Source organism: Aotus nancymaae, unplaced genomic scaffold, assembly GCF_030222135.1.
Source record: "Aotus nancymaae isolate 86718 unplaced genomic scaffold, 86718_ANA_hifiasm-v0.15.2.pri h1tg000030l, whole genome shotgun sequence".
In the NCBI taxonomy this organism is placed as follows: Eukaryota; Metazoa; Chordata; class Mammalia; order Primates; family Aotidae; genus Aotus; species Aotus nancymaae.
The window spans coordinates 38,923,867-38,941,376 of record NW_026988443.1 but is presented as its reverse complement, the minus strand read 5'-3'; the positions used below and the strand labels follow the sequence as shown (position 1 = coordinate 38,941,376).

Sequence of the window (17,510 nt, the reverse complement as noted above, 5' to 3'; positions counted from 1 at the left end):
GATTCCATGTAAACCTGGAGGATACAAACTCAAAATACAAAGGTCAGTAGCTTTGCTATATGCTAAGAGCAAGCAACGTGAAAAAGAAATGAATTCAGTAAGCCCATTTACAATAGCTGCAAATTAAATATATAGGAATTAAAGAAGTAAAAAACCTCTACAATGAAAACTATAGAGACTGATGCAAGAAACTGAAGACACAGAAAAATGGAGGCTATTCCATGTTTATGGGCTGGAAGAATCAATACTGTTAAAATGTCCACACTACCCCAAGCAATCTATAGCTTTAACACAATCCCTATCAAAACACCAGTGACATTCTTTTTTTCCCTCATTTTTAATTACATTTTAAGTTCTGGGGTGCATGTGCAGAGTGTGCAGGTTTGTTACACAGGTATACACGTCATGGTGGTTTGCTGCATCCATCCCCCTGTCATCAATACATTAGGTATTTCTCCTAATGCTATCCCTCCCTGATCCCCCCTACCCCCTGCAATCCCTCCCCTAGCCCTCCCACCCCCCAACAGGCCCTGATGTATGATATTCCCCTCCCTGTGTCCATGTGTTCTCATTGTTCAACACCCACTTATGAGTGAGAACATGCAACATTCTTTACAGAAATAGAAAAAAAAATTCAATTTACGTGGAATCACAAAAGACCCAGAATAGCCAAAGTTATTTTAAGGAAAAAGAACAACACTGGAGGAATATTACCTAACTTTAAATTATATAACAGAGCTTTAGTAACTGAAACGGCATGGTACTGGCATTAAAACAGATATAGAGATCAGTGAAACAGAAGAGAGAACCCAGATATAAATCCATACCTCTACAGCGAACTCATTTTTGACAAAGGTGCCAAGAACATCCACTGGGGAAAGGGCAATCTCTTTAATAAATGGTATTGGGAAAACTAAATATCCATATGAAGGAGAGTGAAATTTGATAGGGGTCGAATAAAATTTGAGATGACTACTCTCTCTTATTATCAACAAAAAGCAAATCAAAATGGATTAAAAATGAGGTGGATAGATTACCTGAGGTCAGGAGTTCAAAACCAGTCTGGCCAACAAGGCAAAACCCCATCTCTACTAAAAATACAAAAATTATTTGGGTGTGGTGGTGCATATCTGTAATCCCAGCTACTACAGGAGGCTGAGGCAGGAGAATTGCTTGATCCAGGAGGTGGAAATTCCAGCTACTATGGAAGGCTGAGGCAGGAGAATTGCTTAAACCCAGGAGGCGGAGGTTGCAGTGAGCCGAGATTGCACCAACATACTCCCACACTCCAGCCTGGGTGACAGAGTGAGACTCCATCTAAAAAAAAAAAAAGACTTACATCTAAGATTATGGACTATGAAACTACCAAGAGAACATTGGGGAAACTCTCCAGGACATTGAATTGGGCAAAGATTTCTTGAGTAATATCCTGTAAGCACAGGCAACCACAGCAAAAATGGACAAATGGGATCACATCAAGTTAAAAAGCTTCTGCACAGCAAAGGAAATCATCAACAACGTGAAGAGACAACCCACAGAATGGGAGAAAATATTCGTAAACTACCCATCTGACACGGGATTAATAACCTGAATATATAAGGAGCTCAAACAACTCTACAGGAAAAAAAATCTAATGATCTGCTTTTGAAATGGGCAGAGATCTGGACAGACATTTCTCAAAAGAAGACATGTGAATGGCAAACGGGTACATGAAAAGGTGCTCACTGATCATCAGAGAAATGCAAATCCAAACTACAAGGAGGTATCGTCTCCTCACCGTTGAAATGGCCTTTTCAATAACAAATCCTGGATGTGGACAGGAGGGAACCCTTGTAGACTGTTGGTGGAAATGTAAACTAGGACCACAACTCTAATGAACAGTTCGGAGGGTTCCTAAAAGAACTAAAAATACAACTATCATATGGTCCACAATCCCACTCCTAGGTACACAACCAAGAGAAAGGAAATCAGAATACTGAAGGGACAGCTATACTCCCATGTTTATTGCAGCACTATTCACAATAGCCAAAGTCTGGAAGCAACCTAAGTGCCCGTGAATAGACAAATGAATAAAGAAACTGTGGAGGATATACACAGTGGAGTACTATGCACCCAGAAAAAAGAATAAGATCCTGTCATTTGCAACAACATGAACGGAACCGGAGGTCATCACATTAAATGAAATAACATAGTGACCTCTGGGCGCAGAAAGACAAACTTTGCAGGTTCTCACTGATTTGTGGGAACTAAAAATTAAAACAATTGAACTCATGGAGATAGTCGGATGGTTACCAGAGCCTGGTAAGGGCAGGTGGGAGAAAGTGGAGAGGGTTAATGGGTACAAAAATATAGTTAGAAAGAACAAGTAAGACCTAGTATTTGCTGGCACAATAGGGTGACCATTGCCAAAAATAATGTGATTGTACATTTAAAAATAACTAAGAGTATAACTGGATTGCTTGTAAGACAAAGGAGAAATGCTTCAGAGGACGGGTACCCCCATCTACCCTGACATGATTATTACACATTACATGCCTGTGTCAAAGTATCTCTGGAACCCATGTGTATATACATCTTCTATGTACCCATAAAAATTAAAAATAAAAAAGAAACAGTAGCTAAAACAATTATACCGTGCCCAACACCATTCAAGCTCTTTCCTTTTTTTGTTTTTTTTTGAGATGGAGTTTTTCTTTTTCTCTTGTTGCCCAGGCGTGAGTGCGATGGCATGATCTCGGCTCACTGCAACCTCTGCCTCCTGTGTTTAAGCGATTCTCCTGCCTCAGCTTCCCAAGTAGCTGGGATTGCAGTCATGCGCCACCACACGCAGCTAATTTTCTATTTTTAGTAGAGATGGGGTTTCTCCTTGTTGGTCAGGCTGGTTTCAAACTCCCGACCTCAGGTGATCCGCCCACCTCAGCCTCCTAAAGTGCTGGGATGACAGGCGTTAGCCACCGTACCCGGCCTCTCAAGCTCTTTCTGTAAACAAATTCATTAAACACAGCTAATTTATAAGTCAGTAACAATGGAAGAAGTTTGTTGTTCTGGTCACAACAAAGGTGTCCTTGTTTTTGAAAAGTCACTAACAAGAAAACAGTACTCACTGGTAGAGGTAATAGGGAAAACAATTGATTTCTAGATTCTTTGGAACAGTGGAAGAAAATTTAGCTCATTTCCTAGGTAGGGATAATGTCTAGGTAGAGAAGAAGTATTTCCTCCCCGTCTTCAAATACTAATAAACAGGGCTTGAATTTAAACAGACTTGAGTTATTCTCAAGAAAAGATGCATGAAATGTCAGCTTCCATCGTCCCGAAATTGTACCAAGTCCTTTTACTAGGTGGGTTTATTTACTCTCCCAAAGCGTAGTGGTTATGAATATGCACGTGCGCATGCACACACCCACACACGCACGTGCACACACACTCTGTGCAATGCAAATGTTTCTTGTCTTGCACTGGCCAGGAATTCCAACTCACTTGAGAAACTTGGGAGAACTTGGTTTCAGTACCTGGCAACTCCATGGATTACAAAAGATGACGGGGTGGGAATACGGGATGACTAAGAGTTTGGCTTTGATGGGAAACACCCACACTCCATGCTGGGCTGTGTGACCACTAACGCTGCGCTGTGCTGCTTTCTGCGTCTCAGCCTCGTCGTCCATGCCTTCATGTTTTTGCCAACAAACGTGAGGATTAAGAGAAGCAGTGTACACAGGGAGCCTGAAAGGACGCCTGTCTTCCGGTAAGGGCCTGGTGAGGATTAGCTCTACTGACAAGTACTGATATTCTACCCCTGGAATCCCAACTGTTCAACATCAACAATCTCTTTCAACATGGATGATAAAATTGTATGATAACATGGAATTTCAGACCACTGTTCAGGGCTTTGCGTTGTTTTCTCTTAAACATAATTAGCACCAGACGCAAATTCAATTCTTACACAAAACACGTTGGCCAAATCCTCTTTATGGCATTTGCACGCTTCCTTTGGGGGCAGGGCTGTCACCTTCTTCTCTTTTTCGATGGCTTTCAGCTCAATCTGTTCATCAATCTGTGAAAAGAGCAGGGTTGCTGTTTAGCAAATTGAACTTTCATACTGATGCATTTATTTTCCAATTAAATTTAATATTTTTGAGATGGAGTCTCGCTCTGTTACCCAGGCTGGAGTGCAGTGGTGTGATCTCAGCCCACTGGAACCTCTGCTTCCTGGGTTCAAGTAATTCTCCTGCCTCAGTCTCCCAAATAGCTGGGATTACAGGTACGCGTCACCACACCCAGCTAATTTTTTTGTATTTTTAGTAGAAACGAGGTTTCACCATGTTGGCCAGCTAGGATGGTCTCAAAACTCCTGACCTCAGGTGATCTGCTTGCCTCGGCCTCCCAAAGTGCTAGGGGTACAGGTGTGAGCCGCTGTGCCCATCCAGATGTGGTTTTTAAAAGTATAACATACACGCAAAAAGTATACACGTGTGCAACTCACAAACTAACCCTTATAACCAGCTTCCAAATTAAGAAACAGACATGACCGGTCCCCAGATGCTCCCTCGGGTTACCCACCTACCTGAAAGGTAACTGCTATCATGGTTTCTATCCTCATAGACTAGGTCTGAACTTTATGGAAGTGGTAACATGCACCGTACACTCATATATCCTTTCGTGTCTGATTTCTTTTACTCAACACTGTTAGTGGATTCATACAAGATGTTACATGTAGCAACAGTTTGCTAATTTTCACAGCAGCTTAGTATTCCACTGTATGAGTGTATCACAATTTATTTGTTCTCCTGTTGATAAACATTTGGGTTCCAGTTGTTAGTTGTTGGCTGATACTGATGCATCTATTTTTAAGCAAGCTTTTTTGCTGTTGTTGTTACCCAGGCTAGAGTACAGTGATGCAATCATAGCTCACTGCAACCTCAGCCTCCCAGGCTCAGGGAATCCTCCTGCTTTAGCCGCCTGAATAGCTGGGACCACAGGTGTATGCTATCATACCTGGCTAATATTTAATTTTTTGTAGAGATAATGTCTCCCTATGTTGCCCAGGCTGAGCAAACTTATTTAACAGAACTGAAACTTGTAAGTGGACGGAGTAGGGCAACAATACACATATTTAGAATCCTGAACCTTGAACTTCTGGGATTCTCCATCAAGTTTGCACCATATTGTAGAGAGAGCCTCCTGCTGGTGATAGGTGGTATTGCAGCCTGGCTCTATGGGACACTTTAACCCAAGAAAAGGGGAGGGGAAACACAGCCAAGTTCCGGGAGTCCCAGCACTCTGTCTTGAGACCCACGGGGCTGGAAGGAAGCCATGTGAAACACCTGGAGGCTTTGGGAGGCTTTGCTAACACAAACGAGATCTGAGAATCAGGAAAGCACAAGGTATTTTTCCAATATCATTCCTAGTATCCTGATACCCAGGATGTGATAATCATCTTTTCCTTTTCCACCAGGTTACTGGAAACTGGGAAGGAGGAAGCAGGAGAGGTACTAACTAACTTCTTCCTTTAGCTGTAATAGAGATTGCAAATCCCTCTCTTCCTTTTTGCCAGCACCCTCCCCATCCCCAAACTGTCTCCTCCCAAATGCTTGTTTGCTTAGAAAAGCTCTGCTAGCCACCTCCGTTTCCTGGTGCTTCTCACTCATGTCCAGTGCCCGGGAGCACAGCAGCAATTACACAGATCTTTCAGCAGACGTAGATGTCCTTTGGCAGCCTTCCTTAAGTCAACATTGCGTTCTTTGTAGAGTTACTTCAAAGAAAAATCTGCATTGCACAATAAGACATTTCCCCTCCCCCAATTCTAAAGATCTGGTTCCGCTATGCCAAAGAAAGTGCTTGATTCTTGCTCACACCACAGGTGGAGGCAGGCTGGGGGCTTGCCACCCTCCCCATCCCCCACACTCCCTCAACAGCCTGGGTCTTGCCATTTCTCACCACTACATTGAATTCACTTTTCCTCTTTTTTTTTTTTTTTGAGATGGAGTCTTGCTCTGTCATCCAGGCTGGAGTGCAGTGGTGTGATCTCGGCTCACTACAACCTCCTCCTCCCAGGTTCAAGCAATTCTCCTGGCTCAGTAGCTGGGACTACAGATGCGCACCACTATGCCCAGCTAATTTGTTTCTGTATTTTTAGTGGAGACAGGGTTTCACCATGTTGGCCAGGCTGGTCTTGAACTCCTTACCTCAAGTGATCTGCCCACCTCAGGCTGTGAAAATGCTGGGATTACAGATGTGAGCCACTGCACCTGGCTCGAAACACATAAATCCCATCACACACACACATACCTCATGCTTGAAAACACTTGCCTAGATTCCAGGGCTCTCAGGACAAGAGCCAGCCCAGATCCCACACATGCTACAACATGGATGAACCTTAAAGGCGTTATGCCTGGTGATGCCAGACCCAAAAGGACAAATCCTGCAGGATTCCACTTACAGGAAGTCCCTAAAATAGTCAAACTCATAGAGACAGAAAGGGGAACAGAGGTTACCAGGAGCTGGGGAGTTCATGTTTAATGACTACGGAGTCTCTTCGGGAAAGATGAAAGAGTTTTGGAGGTGAATGTTGGTGATGGTTGCACGACAATGGGAATATACTTAATGCCAGTGAACCATGCCCTTAAAAATGGTTGAAATGGTGAAATTTATGTTCTGTACATTTTGCCACGATAAAAATCCAGAAGAAAAGGGCCGGATATGGTGGCTCCTGCCTGTAATCCCAGCACTTTGGGAGACCAAGGCAGGCGAATCATCTAAGGTCAGGAGTTTGAGACCAGCCTGGCCAACATGGCAAAACCCCATCACTTCTAAAAATACAAAAATAAGCCAGGCATGGTGGCGGGTGCCTGTAATCTCAGCAACTTGGGAGGCTGAGTCAGGGAGAATTGCTTGAACCCGGAAGGCAGATGTTGCAATGAGCCGAGATCGAGCCACTGCACTCTAGCCTGGACAACCGAGTGAGACTCTGTCTCAAAAAAGAAAGAAATCCAGAAGAAAAGGATCAAAGGCACCCAAACCCCTGCCTTTGAGGGCAGGACTAGCAGGAGCCCCAACCTTTCTCAGGTGCTCTGGACATCTGAAGGCCTTAGGTTTTCTGCCCACACGTCCCTGGAGAATGAGCCAGGTGGATTGAGGAGGGCATGGGGTGGCAGGGTGCCATGCCATGGTGACACTGGAGGGGAAGAGACCTCCCTCACTCCCCTGTGTTTCGTGACTCGGGGGACAGAGTCCGAAGCCCAAAGGGGAGAGGACCCATCCTCCAACTTCCCTCTGTGAGTAAAAGCCACCTACATACTCCTAGCTCTGTAGCCAAGGGTACTGGAAACAGGGACTCTGCTCACAGCAGCACAGTTCATGAGACCCAAAAGTCAGATACTGCCCAATGCCCATCTACATCCATAGATGACAGAGGAGCGAAATGTGGTCCATCCAGGCAGCAGAGCATCAACTCAGCTTTGAACAGTCATGAAATACCAACGCATGCAGATGTTATTAACTGTGGCCTCTGCAAAACCGTTCATTGAAAGCCTACCACGTGATACACCAGAATGTGACTTCATCCAAATGGGGTCTTTACAGAAATGACCAAGTTCAGATGAGGTCAAATATGAGCAATGTTCTTGCAAGAAGGAGAAATTTGCACAAAGACAAACATGCACACAGGGAACTCCACGTGGAGACACAGGAGACAGCCTGTGATGACGGAAGCAGAGGCTGGAGTGACATGTCCATAGGTCAACCAACGCTGTGGACTGCTGGCCGTGCTGGAAGCTCTAAGAGAAGTGTGGAACAGGCTCTCCCCGGGAGCCTCCAGAGGGAGCACAGCCCTGCTGACTTCACTGAAAACAGGATCGCCCACTCTGTTTCCAGAAACTGCAGACTCTGGTACCGCCCCCATCCCTGTAACCACCCTCAACACACACTCACTTTTTCTCTCCAAATGGGCCCATTCCTGCTTCTGATCAGCACACGGCCATGACCCAGAATGGCCCACCTTAAAGCCGGTGCACTTAACAACTGGAAACAAAGTCAGGGTATATCCGTGGGGAAGGCTGATCAACTGTGCCGCACCTACACGGCTGGGCAGCCGAAAGCATCCTCTGAGTTGCACCAAGCCTCCAGTCTAGGCGCCCCCACCAGTTTACAGGAAATACTGGAGATAACAGACACACTGAATGACACCACAGGGGCACGATCACTGGACCGTGGGAACTGCAGGACACACAGCCCAGCCTCCCCAGCACGTAAACTACCACAAAAACACAAGGATGGGCCGGGCGCGGTGGCTCACGCTTGTAATCCCAGCACTTTAGGAGGCCAAGGCGGGTGGATCACCTGAGGTCAGGAGTTCAAGACCAGCCTGGCCAACATGGTGGAACCCTGTCTCTACTACAAATACAAGAATTAGCTGGGCATGGTGGTAGACGCCTGTAATCCCAGCTACTCGGGAGGCTGAGGTGGAAGAATCACTTGAACCCAGGAGATGGAGGTTGCAGTGAGCCGAGATGGTGCCACTGCCCTCCAGCCTGGGTGACAAGAGCAAAACTCCATCTCAAAACAAAACAAAAACACAAGGATGAAACCTCCAGATGCAGAGAAACATCAGAGACCCCAGCCAAGCGCAGGCTGGGGACCTGACTTGAGCCCTGATTTGAATAAACACCGTGAAGCCGTGTGTAGGAACCCACGAAGGAAACCTGAACATTGGCCAATATTTGATTTTTCTGTAATTGTTAATATTTCATGATATGATCATAATTGTGATATTTTAAAAAGTGCTCATCTTCAGCCACGCATATGCAGAAATATGTACAGATGAAATGCTAGGAAGCCTGAGATTGGTGTCAAAGCGATCTGGGGTAGAGAGGAATCAAGACTGGCTCCCCTCGTGGGCACTGAAAAATGAGTCAAGTGGGCTCATTCCGTTATTCTATTTTTGCATATGATTGGAATTCTCCAATACAAAATACAAAATTAAATAGTATAAAATTAAAGAGAAAAGAGGTGTTATAGGATCTGACCTAAGGAGATGTCACTGATATGTTATCAAATAAAAAAAAATACCTTGCAGAGCAGTCTTCGTAGTATAATACTAGTTTTCTTAAAAGAAAAAAAAAAAGAGAGAGAGAGAAAGGAAAGATAAAGGAAGGAAGAAAGAGAGGAAAGAAAGTCAAATGAGGGAGGAAGGTAGGGAGGAAGCAAGGAGGCACTCACATAAAAGAAACAAAACAATTTCAACTCAACTTTGTGTGTGAGTTTCCCACGGATGCTTGGTTTCCGGGGCCGTCGCAAAGTACCAGCACAGACTGAGGGGCTTACAACAACCGAAATTTATTTTCTCAGTTGTGGAAGCTAGAACTCTGAAATCAAGGTGCTGGCAGGGCCATGCTCCCTCTGAGTCCTGCAGGCGAGATCCCTCCTTCATCCTCCAGTTTCTGGCAGTGGCCGTCAATCTTTGGCGCTCCTGGCACGTGCACGTATCACACCAGTCGCTGCCTCCGCAAGCACACGGCTGTATTCCCAAGCCTCCCTGTCTGCTCTTCTTACAGAGACCCAGTCATCGGATTAGGGCCCACACGAATCCAGTGTGACCTCATTTTAACTTGACTGCATGGATGGAGACCCTATTTCCAAATAAGGTTGCATTCACAGGTACCAGCGGTTAGGGCTTCAGCACGTTTTGGGGAGGACACGGCTTGACCATCACGGCACGTACGTGCGTCCACAGAAGGTGGGAGAGATGGCGGTAGCTGCCCCAGGGCTGTGGGGCTGAAGGGTCTGAGACTGTAGCCTCTTGTTATATGGCAGACATCAGTCCACTGTGAATGTCAATGTGTCCCTTTTGCAGTGAGAGTGGCGCATCCTGGTAAAGGTCAGAAAGCGTCCCTAATTCTCCCTCTCCATTACACCTGATTTGGGCAGAGCCAAACCTTCCCTTTTTTTTTTTCTTTGAGACTAAGTCTCACTCTGTCACCCAGGCTGGAGTGCAGCTGTGTGATCTCAGCTCACTGCAACCTCCGCCCCTCAGGTTCAAGCCATTCTCCTGCCTCAGCCACCTGAGTAGCTGGTATTACAGGCATGTACCACCACACCCGGCTAATTTTGTATTTTTAGTAGAGACATGGTTTCACCATGTTGGCCAGGCTGGTCTCAAACTCCTGACTTCAGGTGATCTGCCCACCTCAGCCTCCCAAAATGCTGGGATTACAGGTGTGAGCCACCCCGCCTGGCCCCCTTCTCTTTTGTGTTTTTCTTTTTCAAAGCTTTTTATAAGATGAAATCCACATAACAAAAAATTAATTGTCTTAGAGCATACACAGTTCAGTGCATTTAGTACCTTCGCAATGCTGTGCAAGCACCACGTGGCACTCGTCCGCAAACACTTCACCAACCCCAGAGAAAACCCTGTGCCCAGGAAGCAGGCACTCCGCGCGCCCTTTGCAGCCCCTGGAATGACTCATCTGCTTCCTGTCTCTGGATGTCATGGTCCTGCCTACTTCACATCCATCTTCTAGGTTTGTATCTCCTTTGGGACCCCCCAGGATGTTGTTTGCCTGCTGCAGACAGAGCCACACAGGTGATGGTGAGTTGGGCTCCCTAGCCCCAAGGACATGCTCTAGAACCTCCTGAGAGAAGCTGCAGCAAACAAGCGCCGCTCAGGACGGATGTTTAACCTACCAGAGGCTCCCGAGGGGACCACGAAGGGCACGTATGGCCCTTGCTGAAAGGTGTGTTGGCAGGAAAAGTGAGCCGTGAGCTCACTCCAGAGCAAGGGAGCCAGCGGCACCTCCGGGCCAACAGCCTCTCTCAGCCCAGCGCTGCCGCAGCGTGCTCCCGTCCAGCCCTGGGATTCTGTTCATTTTGAACTTGGACCGCATTACACCCTAATGATCTTCCCCGTTAGAGGGCTTATGCAGATATGCGTTTCTTCAACGTATTTGGCCGAAGCCTAGCTCATGCCTCACTTTCCTCCTCTGGAATGTGGGGGAACGGAGGTATAACAGCTGGGATCCACAGGGCTGCCGTGGGATAAAGGAAAGTGAGGCTGGGTGCCGTGGCTCAGGCCTGCAATCCCAGCTCTTTGGGAGGCCGAAGCAGGTGGATAATTTGAAGTCAGGAGTTCAAGACCAGCCTGACCAACATGGTGAAACCCAGCTCTACGGAAAATATAAAAAAATTAGCCAAGCGTGATAGCACATGCCTGTAATCCCAGGTACTCGGGAGGCCGAGGCAGGAGAATCGCTTGAACCTGAGAGGCAGAGGTTGCAGTGAGCTGAGATCACACCACTGCACTCCAGCCTGGGTGAAAGAATGAAACTGCATCTCAAAAAAAAAAAAAAGGAAACAGTGAGCGTGAGGTTCCCAGCACAGTGCTCTGCACCAGGGACGCTGAGGACACACGAGCCTTAGGGTGATCCGGTGACCAGCAGTGGGGACAGCAGGAGTCCTCAGAGAACACCAAGGGGCCCAAAGAGGCCAGCCACATTTCACAGGTGAAAATACAGGTGCCAGTCACCTTTGCACTCCAGATAAACACCCGATGATTTTCCAGTCTACACACACACCAAGCACCATGCCGGACGCACGTGCACTAAAATCACCTTCTGAAATTCAACCACGAATGTGTGTCCTGTGTAAATCTGACCACACCAGGCATGAACAAGTCGAGAGACGCTCAAAACTCGCATGGTGGTGCCCTGCTGGGGTGCAGCTAACCACGAAGGAGATGGGCGGGCCCCAGTGCAGATCGCGGGGGATCTAGAAGGGCAACCGGAATTGTGAGAAGGCGGTTGAGAGAGGTACTGGAATGAGGTCCCTGGGGAGTGGCAAACGGACTTTTGGGGCTGAAGGAAGAACAGGTGTGAAGGTGCTGGAACAAGAAAGCGGCTCCTGCGGGAATCTCCAGTGCCCTGGGTTGTGGAAAGCACTTGGCCCCTGGGGGTTTCATAGAAAGAGAACAGGTAGAGAAAGCCCCGGGCCAAGTGAATCCTCCAGCTCCTATCCTTCCAGAATTTCACAATATAGGGCATGTAATTATTGGGATCGATGCCATTGGAGAGAATCAGTTCAAGGGTCACAATGACACAAGAACAATCGAGTGGGTTGACAGAGGTGACATCAGAGACACACCTCAAATGAGCCGCCCCCCAGGCAAATGCTTCCTTCTCTCCAAGGCTCCTCTATCCTTCTCTCCCAAGGCACAGACCTGGGAATCCTCAGTTTTATCTTAGTCCAGGATTCTCAGAGTGTGGGCCTCAGGCCAGCATCACCTGGAAATTGTTGGAAATGCACAAACTCGGGCCCTATTCTGGGCCTACTACCTCAGAGGTCCTGGGGGTGGGCAGGTAGTCTGTGCTTCAGCAAGTTCTATAGGGGACTCTGATGCGTTCAAAAACTGCCGCTTTTTGTTTTTGAGACCGAGTCTCGCTCTTTCACCCAGGCTGGAGTGCAGTGGCATGATCTCAGCTCACTGCAACCTCCGCCTTCCAGGTTCAAGTGATTCTCCTGCCTCAGTCTCCCGAGTAGCTGGGGTTACAGGCGCCCGCCACCATGCCTGGCTAATTTTTGTATTTTTAGTACAGATTCACCATGTTGGCTAGGCTGGTCTCGAACTCCTGACCTCAGGAGGTCCACCCACCTTGACCTCCCAAAATGCTGGGATTACAGGCATAATCCACTGTGCCTAGCCAAAAGTTGCCACTGGTTTCTTATAAAAACACACCTGCCATGGCCTCGCCCCAGACCAAGAGAAGAGTGAGGCCCAGCCATCAGGATGCCAAAAGCCCCCACGTGATTCTATTTTTTAAAAAAATGTAGAGATGGGGTCTCACTGTGTCACCTAGGCTGGCTGGCCTGGGACTCCTGGGCTCAAGCAATCCTCCCACCTCAGCTTCCCAAAGTATCATGTACTGGCATTAGCCACCACAACCAGTCCCCTAGACCGTTCTAATATTCTAAAATGTACCCAGAGCTGTCTGAGAAGGCCTGTCTTGGGAGACGCACTCAAACGCCAGCCCAGCAAGGCCCTCTTCTTGAGGGGCCACAAGCGTGGAGAAGGGAAAAGGCAGTGAACCTCACGGGTGCCTTTCCACGAATAACTGTCAGTCATTCTCTTTTGCTGCTCCATAGTGTTCTAAGTATTCTGCTTCATGGCATTACCACAGTTTATTTGACTACGTGCACGTGGCTGGCATTATGTGCCCAGTTTGGGTCTTTTTCTTTTTTTTGAGATGGAGTCTCACTCTGTCGCCCAGACTGGAGTGCAATGGCGTGATCTAGGCTCACTGCAGCCTCCGCCTCCCGGGTTCAAGTGATTCTCCTGTCTCAGCCCGCTGAGTGCTGTGATTACAGGCACCCGCCACCATGCCTGGCTAATTCCTGTAGAGACAGGGTTTCACCATGTTAGGCTGGTCTTGAACTCCAGAGTCAGGTGATCAGCCTGCCTCATTCTCCCAAAGTGCTGGGATTACAGGTGTGAGCCATTGCGCCCGGCCTAGTTTGGGCTTTTACACAGAACCCTCCTGTGACCATTCATGTTCAAGCCTTCCAGGGGATAACGAGTGCCCAGATGTGCTCAGAAGCGGAACTAAGTCTAGGGTTCTCTCGGTCTAAGGTTCTGAGTGTGGCATGCTTGTTCAGTGATGGTCGTCACTGCCAAACAGTTTCTCCCTCAGATCTGCACCTCCCGACCTCGTTGTCCACAGGTGAGTGCTGACAATTGAGCTTAAGACCATGTGGGAAAACGGGGAAGAACATCGCAAGTGAACTCAGAAGGGCCTGCCTGAGTACTTCTTAATGCTAAGGACAAAACCCCTAAATGCAGCCAACAGGGTAGAGGAGGCATCACCAGGCCCAGACTCAGCCTGGTGTGAGCTTAAATTCTGGCTCCCCGACCTACGCTGTGTGACCCTCAGCAAGCCCCTTGTCTCTTCTGAGTCTCAGTCTCCTCCCCTCTAACGTGGAAATGATGACACCTCGCCCCAGCACTGATGTGAGGAAGGGCTTGTGAAATTTCAGCCTCAGGTCAAGAGGGGCATCAGAGCCCCTGAAGTCCTTTCTAGGTAGTATCTGTGTGCATCTGTGTGTGTGTGTGCAAGTGCAGTGGTACCGTGACCCCGGAGAGCAAGGAGCTATCAACAGGACAAAGTGAGTTACACAGAGTCACCTTGCTCAGGGGTGGCTGGTGCCTTTGGGCCAAGAGGAGATGGCTAGGCAGAGTGGTGGCCAGTGCGACTGTTGACAAGGTGAGGAGATGAATGATATACAGGGAAACTGTGCAGTAAGGAAATAAAATAATGGTAATGGTAGCTGGTGTTCTTACTGTTGGTGAAAGAGTTAAAAATATACAAAGAGCTGGCACAAAGCCTGTGGCACTTACTGGACTGGAATCTATGCAGATAGAGAGAGAGAAAGATGTAAAACTCAGTATATAGATCTCACAGCATACACACACTTACACCCGCTCCGCAGAGAGGGTCAGGAGCCACAACACCCAGTAACAGTGAACACAAAATTCCAGATCTTGCTTTCTGAATATAATTCTCCTGATAAAGACAGCCAAGGATCCTGGGAGAAATGGCTTCTTCCAGGGCCAAGGTACAGAAAGTACAAAATCAAGCTGATGCTTCTCATCACGCCAGAAGGGAAGTGTTCAAAGGCTCACAGAAAAAACGTAAGAGGACATGGAAGCGGCTGGGAACCACTTCTCCTTTATCAAGTTCGATGGGAACTTGAAGGGTTTCCAGCGGCAAAATTAAGATAATCAAGCATCAAAATAAGTCCTCACATATTTAATCAGCTAGGAGTCTGATATGGTCTGGCTCTGCATCTCCCCCTACAAATCTCATTTTGAATTATAATCTGAATTGTAATCCTCCCGTGTTGGGGAAGGGACCTCATGGGAGGTGATTAGATGGTGGGAGCGGCTCCCCCATGCTCCTGATAGGGAGTGAGTTCTCACAAGAGCTGATGGTTTCCTAAGGGGTTCACAAGCGGCTTCCTCCTTTGCTCTGCGCTCATTCTCTCTCCTGCCGCCCTGTGAAGAGGTGACTTCTGCCATGACTGCAAGTTTCTTAAGGCCACCCAGGCATGTGGAACTATGAGTCAAATAAATCTCTTTTCTTTATAAATGACCCAGTCTCAGGCATTTCTTCATGGCAGCACAGGAAGGGGCTAACAGACTCCTTGCATTCCTACTGATACCAATGAATCAGTGCCCAAGTCAACAGGGAGAAGAGAAAGCTCCTCCTCATCGAAGACCATAAATGAAGGCAGAATGATGATGGTGGTGACAGGGTTTGGATCTGCGTCCCAAGCAAATCTCACGTAGAACTGTAACCCCTAACGTTGGAGGTGGGCCTGGCGGGAGGTGACTGGGTCACGGAGGCAGGTGTCTCATGAATGGTTTAGCACCATCCCCTTAGTACTGTCCTGGTGACTGAGTTCTCATGACATCTGGTCATTTAAAATCATGTGACGCTTCCCTCTGCTCTCTCTTGCTCCCGTTCCCACCATGTAAGACCTCGCTCCTACTTTGCCTTCCACCGTGACTGGAAACGTCCTGAGGTCTTCCCAGAAGCAGAAGCCGCCGTGCTACCTGTGCGGCCTGCAGAACTGTGAGCCAATTAAGCCTCCTTTCCCTATACATCACACAGTCTCAGCTATTTCTTCTTTTTGTGTATATTTTGAGACAGAGTCTCACTCTGTCACCTAGGCTGCAGTGCAGTGGTGCAATCTCAGCTCACTGCAACCTCCACCTGCTGGGTTCAAGCTATTCTCCTGCCTCAGCCTCCCAGGTAGCTGGAATTACAGGCATGCACCACCATGCCCAGCTAATTTTGAATTTTTAGTAGAGACCGGGTTTCACCATGTTAGCCAGGCTAGTCTCAAACTCCTGACCTCAAGTGATCTGCCCACATTGGCCTCCCAAAGTGCAGGGATGACAGGCATGAGCCGCCATGCCTGGCTTCAGGTATTTCTTTACAGCAGTGTGAGAATGGAGTAATACAGATGGAATTTTAAAAATCACCATTCAACAAACATTATGATAGTAATCCATTCAGCCAAGCACAGTCCATGCATGCTGAACTTAAGGAGTGAAGATAAAATCAGAATCAGATACTGACACAGTCTCAACATGTCTCTGTAAAATACTTAATCACTACAAAGGAGAAAATAATAGCCATACAAAGGGAAACCTGGCAGACACTATCTTACCCAAGGGGCGAACGTTACTACCACCAGTAACGAGACAAACAGCTGGGTGGGCCCCCGATATCATATACTAAGGAGAGCACAGCGTCACGCCACAAGGCTTTCTCCAAGAGCACGTAACCTGAGCCAAATCCTGAGGAAACATTAGACAAACTCAAATCGAGGGCGATCCTATGACTCTCTCAGCCTGGAATCTTCAAAAAGGTCAAGAATAAGGAAGACAAGGAAAACCACAGGAGTATTCCACACAGAAGGAGACCGGGGGACATGGCAACTAAGAGCCACCTCCTCTCCCTGTTACCGGGACAACGCTGATTGGCACTTGTGGACTGGACGGTCATGTTGCGTGGATGTCCACTTCCTGATTTTAGGGTGCTGTTGTGATTAGTGAAGATTGTCAGTTAAAGAAAATAGGCTGGGCACAGTAGCAGACACCTGTAATCCCAGCACTTTGGGAGGCTGAGGTAGGAGGCTGGCTTGAGCTCAGGAGTTTGAGACCAGTCTGGGCAACATGGCAAAACCTGATCTCTACAAAAATACAAAAATTAGCTGGGTGTGGTGGCACATACCTGTAGTCCCAGATACTTGGGAGGCTGAGGTGGGAGAATTGCTTGAGGCCGAGAGGTCGGGGCTGCAGTGAGCCAAGATTGCGCTGCTGCACTCAGCTGGGTGACAGAGTAAGACTCTGTCTCAAAAAAAAAAAAAAAAAAACAACTAACAACAACAACAACAAAAATCCACACATGCAGATGCGTTCAGGAATGGCAGAGTGTCACGTCTACAGTGTATGCCGAAGTCGGGGTGGTGGGGCCGAGGACGATGTAGCCAGTGCAGAAAGGGGCTCACAATGGTGAGAGACCCCGGAGGAAGGAGCTGCAGACGTGTTTGTGTGATCATCTCCTTACAGCTTTTCTGTCCATTTGAAATTACTTCCAGACACTAAGTGAAGAAATGATTCCAGAATGATGGTGTGGCTGGGAGGAACCAGGTCCATTCCTATATTCAGGTTCAATCCGCATTGGCTGAGCACATACTATGAACCAAACACGACTGCTTATCCTCACGCACACCTTCCCTCTTCTATCTGACCAAAAGTTCAGGTTGGCAGGTGCTGTGCCCATTCTGTTGGGAGGGCAAACTGAGGCCCTGGAGTTGAGAGCTTTGCCCAAGGTCACAGCAGGTGGGTGTGGAGCGAGGGTCTGATGCAGGCTTTCCTGCCAGCCCCGCTCTCTGCCTCTGGACACACAGCTGGACCTCCCTGGCACGGATTCACACTTCACACTTTTGGGACAGTAAGG

The 17,510-nt window shown here is 47.7% G+C and overlaps 1 protein-coding gene across 2 annotated transcripts in view; it reads right to left on the bottom strand.

Annotated features, from left to right (window-relative positions):
- ATP2C2 (ATPase secretory pathway Ca2+ transporting 2) overlaps window positions 1-17,510 on the bottom strand; it is a 95,474-nt gene that overhangs the window by 64,847 nt on the left and 13,117 nt on the right. For both annotated transcript variants that reach the window (XM_021671044.2, XM_021671043.2), the window contains exon 2: window positions 3,941-4,051. In XM_021671044.2, the coding sequence (XP_021526719.2) occupies window positions 3,941-4,051 (111 nt within the window). The remainder of the gene's footprint in view (window positions 1-3,940; window positions 4,052-17,510) is intronic.